At 44.5% G+C, this 14,347-nt stretch overlaps 1 protein-coding gene across 2 annotated transcripts; it reads left to right on the top strand.

Moving 5' to 3' along the window:
• The first annotated feature begins 6,106 nt into the window (after positions 1–6,106).
• On the top strand, positions 6,107–13,074 carry zbtb42 (zinc finger and BTB domain containing 42). 2 transcript variants are annotated; one of them, XM_072690501.1, is made up of 2 exons: positions 6,107–6,256; positions 7,650–13,074. In XM_072690501.1, exon 2 carries the CDS (start codon positions 7,664–7,666, stop codon positions 9,335–9,337), a length of 1,674 nt encoding a protein of 557 aa, XP_072546602.1. In that variant the 5' UTR covers positions 6,107–6,256; positions 7,650–7,663; the 3' UTR covers positions 9,338–13,074. The 2 variants fall into 2 exon arrangements, with proteins under 2 accessions (XP_072546602.1, XP_072546601.1); XM_072690500.1 differs by lacking the exon at positions 6,107–6,256 and adding an exon at positions 7,177–7,221.
• Positions 13,075–14,347: the final 1,273 nt, after the last annotated feature.

Below are 14,347 nucleotides of genomic sequence, written 5' to 3' on the forward strand. Positions count from 1 at the left end.
ATATATATATATATATATATATATTGTTGCCATATGGTAAAGGAGGAAAAAAAATCTATTTATAAACATTTATAATAATAATCAAATAATGTAACTTGATTTGTTTTTATTTTTTTCCAATTTATTTTGCAACATACTTTTTATTGGTCCAGTCGTCTTGAAATGTTCAAGTGTTTTCAAGCAAAAAAAAAAATACAACATTCAAAAAGCTGATTTACGCATGACAGCGACAATATATTACAATATTCATGAACAGATTCGTGAACAGATGCAGATTGTGAGGCAGCGAGCACCTTATGGGCCTGTTGTGTGTGCTGGAGCTGTGAATGGAGGACAGGGTGAAACTCTGGCTGGGCTGAGGGAAGGTCCTCAAAGGAATGTGCTGCCATTGTCTGAGTGAAGAGAGGGTCAGGGGGGAATGCCATTGATGAGTGCAGAGAGAAAGAGCGAGCCTCCTGGAAGCTCTCTCGATCTCCCTCTCTCTCTCTCCCTCCTGTGAGAACCTCTCGTAGCCGTCAGCTCACTGAGGCTCTGGTCCCAGGGTGCACAACAACTGCTTTGTCTCGCCCATAAACACACACCCCACCAAACCACAATCGACCTCCCTCTCTCAGGCTAAACGAGGGAAGCCCAGGGCCTGCTGCACCAACACTGCTGTCATTTACATCCCGTAGAATGACGTCTTCTTCAGCTCACACCCGTGGTGGCGATCGGGGTGGTAAAACAAACAGGAAAGGGTTGGTTTTAATAGTGTCGAGTAATAAAAGTCGAGTAATTGTGAATAAGTCAATGCTGTATTTTTCAAAATGTGTTTCAATAGACATTAAAAAGTATTTTTATGGTGGACTTAAGTATTTTACTTTTTACTATAATATAAGTTTTTACTATAATAAGTTTTTCTTTAATGTATAAATCGTTGGTTGTTGTGAAAAACGCTCATATGTCTAACATCTGCCCGTAAACAAGCCTGTTTACAACCCTGTTATTTTGCCTCAGTATGAAATACAGACATGGGTCCCAATTGCGTGCCACACACTAATACTATATGGATATATATACCGTATAATAATCTTAATAGTGCGGGTCTGGCAGGTTAGTACGCAAAATATTAATGTACTAAGCCGTTTTGTACTAACCGGAAGTGATGAACCGTTGCTATGCCAACATACTTGGCTGCAAGTTCTCCAGCCGCCGTTGCCGCACTTGCATTATTATTGCATCTGCATTTTTCTAATAATTAATAATAGCTCCACCCTTTCCGTTTCTCCTTGCATTGTGGGTAATCGTGTCCATCGTAACCACTCTCACCCACCCGACTGGTTCTGAGTATGTCTCTTAGATATTTGAGGATACTCAACTATGCCACTTTTACCTGTACTACATACTTCATACTCAAAAACTAGTTAGTATGAGTAAATAGTACACATTTGGGGCCCACCCACACTGTTTTGCCTTTTATGGTGGGCTTGTGGGGAAAAAAGCTAAGCTCTGCTTTGATTGGCTGGTTTACGGCACCGTAACGGCACTGCAAAGCTTGCGGAACCTAGCTAGCAGAGTCCGAAGCTGATGTGCTGCTCTCCAGTATCAAAAGCGCTGACTAGCTCTGACTAGGGCTTTTGCTAGTGGGCTGGATGTATAAACATTTTGGGGGATTTAAAAATGAGTCAAGCCGGTTACTAAACAGTTGTGAGGTTTTGGAACTGTCTCATTATCTCATTATCCAGCCCTGTTTTGGCTTATTTTGGAATGAAGAGACAGCAAAGCTTGAGGTTCATGGTTTGTCAGTAATATGTACTGATCTCTCATTATTCTATCATGCCAGTTTTAAGACAATTTGACATTTTAGGGTACATAAATGTGCCTAATTTTGGTCTAGAAAGCTGTCTGGAGTATGTAATTATTCTGAATTACTGTAGTAAAGTGTAACACAGACTTCCAGAAGAACCATGGGCAGTCGGAAAGATAGGCCTACTTATCAACGTTCACCCTAAAGACTGCTTTTATATGGTAAAAGTTATGTTTTTCACCAAAGTGTCATTTTAATCATAGAAGTGACTCACAGTCTTTGTTTGCATGCAACGATTTCCACCGATCCAATTCAATTCCTGAAGACTGAGGTGTTTAGTTACATGCTCTACTCCACAAGCTAAATTTACATGAAGGCTACAAGTAGTCGGATCCAAGATCTCACACATGCATAGAGCACCACTTAGTGTATAGGTTACTGCAAGCATCATGTGATGATCAGCAGTGTGTTCCCTGTGTTTTCAGCTGCTGCGCTTGTGTGTTTTTTTGTTTTGTTTTGTTTTAATTGCGTACTTTACGCGTAGGCCTACTTGTTAAAAAATGGGCCAGCAGAAGGTGTCATGCCCTGCAAGATTCTGCGACATATAAGTGATGACATGAAAGCTCTGTAACAACTGCTGGGAGAAAGTAGTGATGAAGGAATTTCCAGATTTTGACTGGAAGCAAAGTCGGGAATAGCCTCATTTGGACTAGGCTGCATGTAAACATGGCTACCGAGAGGCAAAAGTACAGTCTCCACATGGTGGCAGTAGTTTCAACGCAGTGTTACAACTAAGTCTCCTAAACAATGAGAGAAGTTCATATCCCCCATGAACTCAAACCTGTTTGTGTATTTATTTATTTATTTAACACACAGATTCATGAAAAACTATTTTTGTATGTAAATAAAATAGATTTCCTTCTCATTGTTCTGATGCAGTATTATCTATTGTGGCCAATTATAAACTTCCATCACATTTCATTTCATTTTTAAAATTCCCATTTATGATGATGTCTATATGTTTATGTGTTTAGGTTAGAAAACCTGTGTGATTCAACCAGCACAGAACTGTATTGAATGAATTGTGTTTTTCATTGATTTACCAGACATTTTAGCAACTGTTGCAACTATCCCCTCTGTTTGTTAGAGTCAACCCCTATTTGAATTGTTCATAAACAGCAGCTGCAAAGTTTACATTTTATTTTGCAAAGAAGAGTTTTACGTTCCTGTAAGAAACATATGAAATAATATAAATGAAAATTAAAAAAAAAGCGCTAGGTTTTCTCAAACTCATCAACTGAAAAGGGTCTTAAACCGCAACGCATCTCTTTTACACACATGCACATTGTTATTCACTTATTAAATTTGAATACATTTTAATCCCAATAGGAAACTGCTAAACCTCTCTGCCAAGGGACTCGTTTAAGCAGTGGTGGGGCTCCTCCACTATACTACCCAACATCCATCCCCCTGGGCTAGAAACCCTTTCATACTGATAAAGGACAAGTTCCCCCTACCGTAATCAGAACCCCGGCTATTGTAAGAGAGGCAGCACAACTGGTCTTGAATCAGTGTAAAAGCAACAATCTCCCAGCACCCCGGGGAGAGGCTGCAAATGGGCTTTTCAAAAGCATTTGACAGCTGGGGCTCGGGCCAAAGGTGACCCAAGCAGTTGTGGAGGGCACAAGCTCAGCAGCTGCACCTCTAAGCTCTTGTCTTCAGTGTGCCTTAACAACAATTAGAAACGTTCGGAATAGAAACAACCTTCTTACTTAAGATACATCAAATTATTTGAATAGCAGCTTCGCTCGGAGCCTTGATAAAGCATCATTAGGCCTAATGCTGTGTTCATGACCAAGTAGGATCTAGAAAGATTCTGGTGGAAATTTCTTTGAACGTCCCTCCAATAATTCTCTAATAGTTGCCACTAAGAAGGTGACGTAATAGCCCGGTTTTGATCAAATTTGTGCTTTTTTATATTTACATTTAGGGCTGAACTGACATTGCCTTCATCACACCAAATAATCTAAAACAACCTCAAACCTCAAAAAGTTGCATGAACGCTTTTAGCTGGAAAGAATGAGATTCAGGGAAAATTCAGAGCTCCCAGCTGTCACGGTAAACACGGTATTAGCATTAGATTGTATGTAGAATTCAATTCTAGTGCAACAGTGTCCAGCGTGATGGCACATTCTCTGCAATACGACCTAAGGTGCATCACAAACACCGAAATAAACGTTCTTCCAGACCGGATGGTATTCCTGAATAAAATTCGCCCAAGTCCATGGCGGACTGCCAGTGGTCTCATTAATATTCATACTGCCTATTGAGCCTACAAACCTCCCGCTTCACACGCACACACGCCTCCTCACACTTTAAACATGATCCACATAGCACTTGTTGCTGGAAATCACCAAACATGAGTTTGATGTACTCCACAGTAATGGTGTTGTTACTGTTGCTGACTCCCTTTGACATGATCCAAGGTTTTCATGGATCGCAGGAAATGTAGCTTCAGTAGAGAGCTGGATTTTAGTTAAATGATGCCCTTGTTCTATGTCCACTACACTCCAAGCAAAAACCATTCCATATAGTACTGAAAAAGAGGTTCTTTGGCAGCAACAACAGTAGAACTCTTTTTGTCGGTGCTTTTTCTAAAGGTTTTCCACCAATCCGAAGAACTCTTTAACCAGGCGAAGAGCTATTTAAGCATCCAAAGGGTTCTTTGAGTTGTCTTAGTTCTACATGATCCTAAGAACCTTTGAAGAACCCTTAAAAAAGAAATAATGTACTTAGTATTTCATTCTCCAAAGTGGATGGGAATGAATGAATCTCAACTGGAGCGCTTTTCAGGACTGGCATGTGAGGAGGCTTCCTCTGGCACGCTCTGAGAGCGTAGGCCTGGCCCACCGACTAGGGCCTTTCTAGACCAGTAACCGATCAGAGGACACTCACACTGCACACTTTGTGCGCAGTCATCCTAATCCAAAGCACAAAGCTAATTTTGCCCAAACTCAGGTGTCATTACCGAAGCATCTTCACTGACAAGTTTAGAAATATGAACTGCTGAGCGGCTGCTTGTGAACGCCGCGCTGTGGGGCAACATTAGCATGGCTAAGGGGTGAGTCAGTGCCAAGGCATTCCAGCCCTGAGCAGGATTAGCCCCATAGCCCTCAACTCTGCACACACACAGCACATCAGTCCCCCGTAACAATGCACAGAAAAGAAGGCGGGAAGTGTCTCCAAAGGCCTCTAATTATACACTTAAATCTACTGAAAAGAGAGGAATGCATTTGGCTGGGCTCGCTTGATGGGATAGCTACAATTTAGAATGTTCAAAAAACAACTTAGCCAGGTTCTTCACTGCTAAACGTCTCCAACGCCCCCCGAGTGGGCACTTGATTTTCTTGAGAAAGGGACTGCTCTTACTTTGACGCTCTCGGCTATATCTGAGGTCCCCCTTCGTTCTCGTTGGGGAGGTACACGTGAGGATACGCCTCAGTCTAAAAGGTCTCTGGTTTTGTGACCTTGGATTTTTTTTTTTTTCAATGCTCAGCAACTGCTGGCGAGGGAGCGCACCTGGCTTTGGGTCAAGTTGGTTTGTTAAGGGTTTTTTTTTTACATTAGAGCATTTTTGTTTGTTTGTGTGCATATATCTAGCGATTATAGTGTTATAGATATGTTCTCAAAGAATCTTGAGGTCATGGCTAGTTGAACGCATCTACATAAGCGAAGTCTTTGCACCAAATAAATGAAAGGTCAACCCTATCTGCCCCTGAGGACGGTTGGTTTGACCCCCCAGAGCCACATCCCCTCACCCAATGAAAGGACAGCCCTATTTATATACTATAAATCATTCTGATTTTACTTATAGTGTTATAAAATAAACCTACCAACCTTACTATATTCATATATTGTATTTGTTGGCCCACAAATGCTGCACTTTAACCCCCTAAGACTAAAAAAAAAAAAGTTTGAGCACCCCTTGCTCTAATGGATGGCTGTTAACAATGTGCGTCAGCAAAAAGAGCCCCATTGGTAGCAAGCAATCTTCACGCGTGTTGGGTTTTTGGAAGAAATGCCTGCCACTGGGAGTTAGAGCAGTGATAGGTTGTGGCCTTCGGCTACATTTAGTTGTAATTATATGTGTATTATTCCAGCACCGGATCGCTAAAGTTGTAATTGATGAGGTAGCACAGCTGTAGAGGGGCTAGCTGCTGCCACGGTGCGAGTTGTAGCAGCAGTACAGTCCAACTGTGCTCGGCGTTTATCGCGAGACTGGACCACTAAACAACCTGCTCGACACAAGCGCAGTGCTGCTGCTGCTGCTCCTGCTCCTGCTGCTATGAGCGCTGCTCGCTCGGAGGGGTCGAACCGAGCTCAACAAACACAACCGAGACCCCCACATCTGGCCACACACCATGAAAGGACGACGGACTATCTGAGAAGACACCGAGAGCCGCTGTTCGTGTGAGTATGGCGGGTTTTCAAGGCGACGAGACGCGGGCTCTAAAGTTGGGCTCGTCCTCAGCCCGAGCTGCAGTTGTGTCGAGTTCCTGCGCTGTTAAAGGCTCCCACCGAAAGCTGCTGCTGTTCACACCGACCGCTTCTGCGGCTGGCTGTTATTTGCTGGCTAGTTTGTCGGTCACTTTTCGCTGCTTTACACGATTTTATCGCGTCGAGTCGATTTTATCGCTTTTTTTCCGGGATTAAAACCTAGTTTGGCTAAAAACGGCGATTAAAGTGTGCACTTGTTTATAGCTAGTGGTGTTTTAAAAGTCCCCCCGTTTAATAAAAGGCTCACAGGGACTCTGCGAACCTATAAAAGCAACTTTCCCCGAAGTTAGTTGGGGTTTAGTTAGTTAGCTAGCTTTAGCACGCTGTTATTTGTTTACTCGGGAGTTTTTCAGGGAGTTTGTTGTGAGGGAAAGAGTTCGTGCCTCCTCGTTGGTTTTGGGTGGATTAGGTCCTAACAGTGGAGTAGGAGGAGGTGGAGGTGGTGTTTGTAACAGTCTGACATGAAGTCTGAAACAACGGCTCTCTAGTCGCTCGATGTGCAGTAACATATGGCGTAAAGGCGAGCACAGCTGGAGGGAGCGTTTCCACCGCGCTGATGTCAGAGCAGCTGACTCCACAGCTTGCGGGATAATTAGCGAGCGGGGCGCCGGTTCACTCCCTCGCTCGCTCTCTCCTCGCTCGGCTCTTTCCTCGCCGGGCTGGACGCAGGACGAAAGGCTCGGGAGCGCGCGTGGAAAGCGCGATTCGTTTTCCAGGGGCTCTGAACCGAGCACGCGGGTTCGAGTCGTTGTGTCTGGCGCGCGCGCGTGTGCGTGCACACACGAGCCGAGCACGGAGCACGAAGTACGAAGTGCGGAGCGAAGGAAGGGAAGGGAAGGGAAGGGAAGGGATGAGCTCAGCTAAGTGCTCTTACGAAGGTACCGTGTAGAGCTTCGACTCGTTTTAATGCTAGAACCTGATGTTTTTAGACGTCCGGGTGTATTTGAAACCTCGTTTGGTTCTAGATACTGTACGTTTATATGCTCACAGTATGTAGCTGAAGTTGACCTGCGAGCTATAGAGGCGGTGAAAGTTGCTGTGTGTGTGAGTGTTGATGCGTAGGACATTTCTGTGTATAAGCAATTTTAACAAATGTCAGATTGATTGAATTGGTTGAAGTGTTTAATGAATGAATGGCATTAAAGTAATCAACATTGTGTGTGTGTCATAACTTTACTCTTGTTAATAATGGGGTTGGGTTTACTGGTATTTGTCTCCAGTGGCCTCTAGCACCACAAGCCTGTTTGTCGTGGTGAATGACTGCCTTGCGTTTATTTAATATCCAGTTTTTCCTGTTTTCCGCCAGGTTATGAGAGAAGAATGGAGTTCCCAGACCATAGCCGCCAGTTGCTGCAGTGTCTGAGTCAGCAGCGTCACCAAGGTTTCCTCTGTGACTGCACTGTTCTCGTCGGCGAGGCGCGATTCAAAGCGCACAGAGCCGTGCTGGCCTCCTGCAGCATGTACTTCCACCTCTTCTACAGGGACCAGCTAGACAAAAGGGACGTTGTGCATCTGAACAGTGACATTGTGACGGCCCCGGCGTTCGGCCTGCTCCTCGAATTTATGTATGAGGGGAAGCTGGAGTTCAGCGCCCTGCCCGTAGAGGACGTGCTGGCCGCCGCCAGCTACCTCCACATGTACGACATCGTGAAGGTGTGCAAAGGCCGGCTGAAAGACAAGGAGCTGTGCTCCCTGGACGAGAAGCTCGTTGACGGCATGGGCCTGAGCTGCTTGGACAGAGAGAGCTCGTCTGACGGAGAGCTGCAGCCCGGCAAAGTGCAGCAGATCCCCCTGAGGGCCCCCCCAGCAGATGACATGGACACCAGCGACGGCGGCCCGGCTGTCACAGACTGTGACAGGCCCGCGCCGGTGAGGCAGAAGGCGAACGGTCACCCCGTCGGGTCCCCGGACCTTGTAGGTGTCAATTATGTGTCAGCCGAGGCCGAGCCCCGTGTCCAAACAGCTGGAAAAACAAAAGCCAGTGTCAGCGGTCCGGCCGCCACGCCGTCCCAGAGGTCCCGGGCGGCGGACGACACGGACTGTGCTCTGGACTTGTCTTTCAAGCCGCCGTCGGGCCGAGACGGCGCGGGACAGCTGGCCCTCGACAGCCAGCAGCAGGGCACGGAGCCACTTGTTCACAGCGAACACGACGCGCTGTCAGAACGTGAGGACAGAGCAGGAGGCCCAGAGAGCCGCCGCTTTGGGAATTTGGTGACAGGGTTCACCACCCTTTTCCCTGGCAGTGGCGGCAGTGGCCCAGCCCTGGAGGAGCACCTGATGATGCAGGAGGAAGAGGAGGAGGATGACATGGGGGAGGAGGAGGAGGAGCAAGAAGAGAGAATGGGAGGAGGAAGGGTGGGGGCTTTGGTTGTGGGCGTGGGGGTGGGAGTCGGTGTGGGGGTGGGGATTGGTGTAGGGGGGTGTGTCCGCAGCCACGGCCGAGAGGAGGGCGAGGATGGTCGAGGAGAGGCAAGACGAGGAATAGGAGGGGGAGGGAGGCTTCTTGGCGACAGCGAGGACGACGACGAAGACGAACTGGCATCTTCCGACATCTCCACGTCCAGCGGAGCCCTTCTTCCGGCCGGGGGCCCACCGGTGTGCGTTTGCCCGCTGTGCAGCAAGGCCTTCCCCAGCCCGCACACCCTGCAGCTGCACCTCAGCTCACACTTCCGCGACAGGGACTCGCACTCGCGCTCCAAGCTGTCGCCCGACGGCTCGGCGCCCACCTGTTCTCAGTGTGGCAAGACCTTCTCTTGCATGTACACGCTGAAGAGGCACGAGCGCACGCACTCGGGCGAGAAGCCGTACACGTGTGGACAGTGCGGCAAGAGCTTCCAGTACTCTCACAACCTGAGCCGGCACGCCGTGGTGCACACCCGCGAGAAGCCGCACGCCTGCAAGTGGTGCGAGCGGCGCTTCACGCAGTCCGGCGACCTCTACCGCCACATCCGCAAGTTCCACTGCGCCCTCGTCAAGACCCTCGCCATTGGCTAAAAGAGCCTTGCCTCTTGGGACTGCCTTCGAACTCCCGTTCACATGTAGAGCTGCATATGAAGTACTTAAAGCGATAGTTTGCGTAAAAATCCAATCCACACAATTTGATTTCTCCATGCCCTAAACAGCAGTTGATCGGCCGTAAAGGCATAAACATCCCTCAGACATTCACCTCAAACCACATCACATTAGGTCATTTAGTCAAATATATTTGGGGTCATCATAGAAGAGCCTCCATTGTGGCCATAATTTAGTCCATTTATATAGATGGCACTATGAAGCAGCAGCTCTGTTCAAGATAACATGTTCATTTAGGGAGTCTGCATGGTTTTAAGTGCTGTATCTGAGCCATATAGCTTCAACTATATAGCTTAAAGAAAACTTTAGACCCCAAATATCTTGGCTTTTGGGATAAGCAGACAACCATGTGAATTGGATTTTTTCGGCCAGGCTATCGCTTTAAGCCTAGAGGGGTGTCCTTCTCTAAAGCCTAGGCCACAGTGGCATTTTGTGAATATGCACACAACTGGGCACAGGTGTTTATTGCCTGTAATAATATCTAGTATTTTGCTGTATTTTAATGTAGAGCTAAGCATTGTATGAAGCACTGGGGTCACCCAAGGGTCCCTCCACCCCTTGAAGAGGTGTGAAGTGAAGGCATTTGATGCACTTGGTCAGTCACTGGCAGCGATCTTCTGAAGTCAATGTTCCCAGGTTTTGTAATGTAGACTGTAGAAAATGATTGCTTCCTACTGAAGGATTGAAACACTAAAATTAGTCATCGGAAAAAAAACTACCTTTCTTACCTTTAGGTTAAGTTGTACCGTTCTACATTTTCTCTCTGATCTAGTTTAGCAAACAAAACACAAGCCGGTCATTGTTTTTCTTCAGCTCTGGGAAATCAGGGTAGTGTGATCGCCTGTTATTAAAGTCTGTCATCAGTTGAAAAGAAAACAATACCCTAAGGAACAAAAGTACTGCACAGGCAATCTGGTATCAAGGGTGTTGTCATTCATATAAAGCTAATATCCACTAGTTCTGTTGTGAGTAATGCAGAAATTGTCTGCAGCAAATGGAATGAAATGAGCTTATGAATTGGGCAAAGTGTAGGTAAGCTAGATCAAGAGATTGGATTTGTGGTGGTCCTTGAAAGCTCACCTGTTAGTATGAGATATTAATCTGTTGGTTGTTGATATGACTCCTTTAACAGACTGAGTAAAGCAGAGTGATGCCATCAGTCTCAAGCCCCAGTGGGTCTTTAAGTAAACTGAGAACACTGAACAATGCAGGGTTCAACAGTTTGCTTATTTTTCTTTTCTTTATGATTTTCTTCATTTTTTTGACTTCATTGTTTTGGTTTAAGCTGGTTGTTTAGTTGTGATGTGAAGTAGCACTAAAAAGTCTGTGTCCTACTAGTTTTTTTTTTCCTTCTTTTTGTTTCCTGAGAAAACTTGATTAGAATTATTTATTAGTTCTGTTTGTTCAGGGTTTACTGTAGTTTGGATGTCTGAAGTTTAGACAAACTCTTCAGTTCTAATTGTCTTGTTGTGCCGGTACTTTATTCCAGCTCCACTGGGACAGTTGATTGTTAAATCACTTGCTGTATGTGGGTTTATCGTTTCATTGTATCTCCTGTAGATAAGCCATCTTAATCCCCGTTTGTCAAGATTTGACTCCAGAGATGCTAAGAAGCACTTGCTTTGTGCATACGTAGACTGTAGATACGAGACTGATCTTCTGTAGGCTGCTATTTCTAACTGTATATGTATTTGTAAATATGTATTTAATTTATCCACACCGTTCGAGTCGAGAACATCTGTAATCTCTCGTAAAAGCTGCGGTTCTCCACGCCGACTTTTGAAGTCAAAGTCTTCCCGTCAGCTTTAAAGCCAACGAGCTGCAGCGCCCAACTGGCTCCGGAAGAGCTCGAAGGAGCACTGGAACAGCCCATAAAGCACAACCTCGACAGGACCCGCGACTGCTGAACACCTGTACATGTCCTCTATTAAAGACAGCTTCCATACTCCTAGGTCTTCCTCATGGGAGCTGAACATCATATCCTGCCCTAAACTACTGAGGGGGTTGGAAAGCATGTGGGTTTCTCTCATCGGTCTCGCGAAATGTACAAGGTGCAAGACTGCTAAGACAGGCAGTGAGAGTTGGCATCATCAAGGACAGACGCTCATGGTTCATCGCTCCACTCTCAGTGGCTGGACTACACTCTCAAACCATTTCATCTTTGTTGCACATTTGTTTGACGACTGTCAGAAAACAAAAGCAGATCTGTAATTTAAATTATTCAAGTTCTCTATGTTTAAGAATGAAACACTGGAATCTGTACAGCAGGTAGCGCCAACAAACATTTGCCAGAATTCGCCAGAAGCAGGAACCATGCTTCTTTCCGAACTGAACAATTTCAGAGAACGTTATCATTTTTGTTACTCTGAGCAGAACTGGAATGTAGCTGCGTTGTGTCCCTTAAGCCTGGACGATCTCCTGTTCGATGCAGCTATTACTGAAAGATTGTAGGTGCTCTCTTTTAAAACCCGTGCGTTTAACTGTTGACTGGGAGACTTCACTCGAGCTTCGTTCATCGCCGAAGTCGTATGTATTTACTTGATTGTTCTACACAGTATGTGCCTTGTTGAGACAACAGTTGATCCAACAGCAATGTAACTACTGGGCATTATTACAGGCCTAAAATAACACTCATTCGATACCAGTAGGTCTCAAGACATCTGTAACGGCAACAAGCAGCTTAAGCTGCTAAGGTCGTGCACACTTTTCATTTGTGTGGCTGTGGATTGATGAAATGAAAGGCACGTCGATTATGTTTTTTTGTTTGTTTTTTTTCATGAAATCCAGGCTAATTGGAGAATAAAGAGAAGAGAGTGTTATGAGAGTGTATAATGGTAGCAGGCATGTTCTGGAATTTCGTTTGGAACTGGTGGTCTGAACAACAGTCAGGGCTTAACACTTTCTGTTGTGGTGCCATAGCTATGTGTAAGTGACCGTTAGCCAGCCAGTAGAATGATCTCTCCCATGCGACCAGCAAACAGCCAGTAGATGTTGACAATGCATTGACACTAATCCTACACTAATCAAACTCTACATGCTCAAAAATAAATAAATAAATAAAATCAAGCCATGGCTTGAAGGGGTTCGAACCAGAGGCCGCATATAACTATAAACCTTCATACTGGAATATTGTCTTCTGAGGTTCAGACTGTGAAATTGTATAATCATAAGAAATATTTATTGATTTCTTTCTTGTGCAAAGATTTTACTGTATCTCCGAGTTTGACTTGAGTAATGAAAGATGCTACTAAATGGAGAACGTTTTTAATAGACTTTGTAGAAGTGCCATTAGATTTAATATAATTTTTTGATAAGAAACATATATTTTATAGGAAACGAATGCTTCAATGTTAGTGCTCTAGTGAATGTAGGTGACAATCTGTTTGATTTAAAACACTGGTTGATTTTTTTTTTTTGGGGGGGGGCAGTTTTATTTTCATTATCTGGAACTTGTGTGGTTTTTATTTGGCGCTTTTGATGTGTACCCTTGTGCGTGTGCTGTGAAAAAGTGACAATCTTGAACTAGAACTTTATTTAGAAGATGCATAGATTAAAAAGAACATTTTATGTGCAAACCCGGCGTGTATTTCTTGAGGTGCAGACACTCTTGGTCTTGGTGTTGGTTGTTAATTGGCCTCACAGAATATTAATGGATAATCTTTACAGATGGTAAACTGTTTTTTTTTTTTCCTCCTGTTTTTTTTTTTGTGCTCACATCAGCTGCTACTTCTGTTTGAACATCGAGGTGGCCCAGAGTGTCCTCCTGATGACCTTAACGTAGTTGTCAAGGAAGATCTCTCCAGTTGTCTATTCATAAATAAGGTCAACTGTTTGACAGTAGACGTGCTTTCTGTATACAGACAACAAAGTCATTATTGTGTAGGTCTTTGATGTGTCTTTCCCCACCAACAATAAATAAAGACAGAACTAGCTACAGTTGGTAACTATATCATACCAACACCACAGGTCATATTTACACATACACTATATGGACAAAAAGTATTGAGACACCTGTTCATTCATTGTTTCTTGCAAAATCAAGGGGGGGGGATTTCCTGCTTTCTACTACATTTTGGAGAATTGCTGTGAGGATTTGATTGCATTTGACATTAAAGAGGTCACCACCCCACCTCATCCCAAAATTAGTGGATGGAGCACCAGTTCATTCCAGAGAACACCGGTCCACTGATCCACAGCTCAATGCTGGGGGGCTTTATACCCCTCTAGCCCACATGTGGCATTAGTCATGGTGCCAGTAGGTTCGTATTTATCTGCTCCAGAGACTTCTATTCTACTTGCAGTACTTCTCTACAGGGACTAGACAAGCTGTGTGTGTGCATTTGCACAGCTGCAGTGATCAGCAGTGGGTGCAGCTTAAAGGGGTGTCCACCAACATGTTAACATATAGTGTATCTTGAGGCCACAAATTAATATGGCTGTGAATTATGGTTCAAATAAGAAGTTAAAAGACTAAAATGTACTATTTTGTGCAAACACATACAAAGGTTAATTTAGGTTTTATTACATTAATATTACAGTAATAGTATATATATGTGTGTGTTTATTGCTTTGTAAATATTCAAATTAAAGCAAATTGGTGGTGTTGAGCAGATCAAATATAATACTATAGTGTACAACAACTGTATTTTGCAATTTTGATTTTTCTATGCATGTTTTCTTCCACTTCATTAGACTTTTCATGGGAGTCTTTGAAGTTTAGGTAACACTTTCGCAGATTCCTATTATGACTGACTAGCTGAATTTCCCTCACTTTACATTTACATTATCTGTATTTAGCTGACGCTCTTCTCCAGAGCGACTTACAAGGTTACTCATATTACAAAAGTGGGCCAATGTAGTGTTAGGAGTCTTGCCCAAGGACTCTTATTGGTGTAGCACAGCATAGTCACCCAGACCAGGAACTGAACCCTG

This window comes from Salminus brasiliensis, chromosome 10 (assembly GCF_030463535.1).
Source record: "Salminus brasiliensis chromosome 10, fSalBra1.hap2, whole genome shotgun sequence".
Classification (NCBI taxonomy): domain Eukaryota; kingdom Metazoa; phylum Chordata; class Actinopteri; order Characiformes; family Bryconidae; genus Salminus; species Salminus brasiliensis.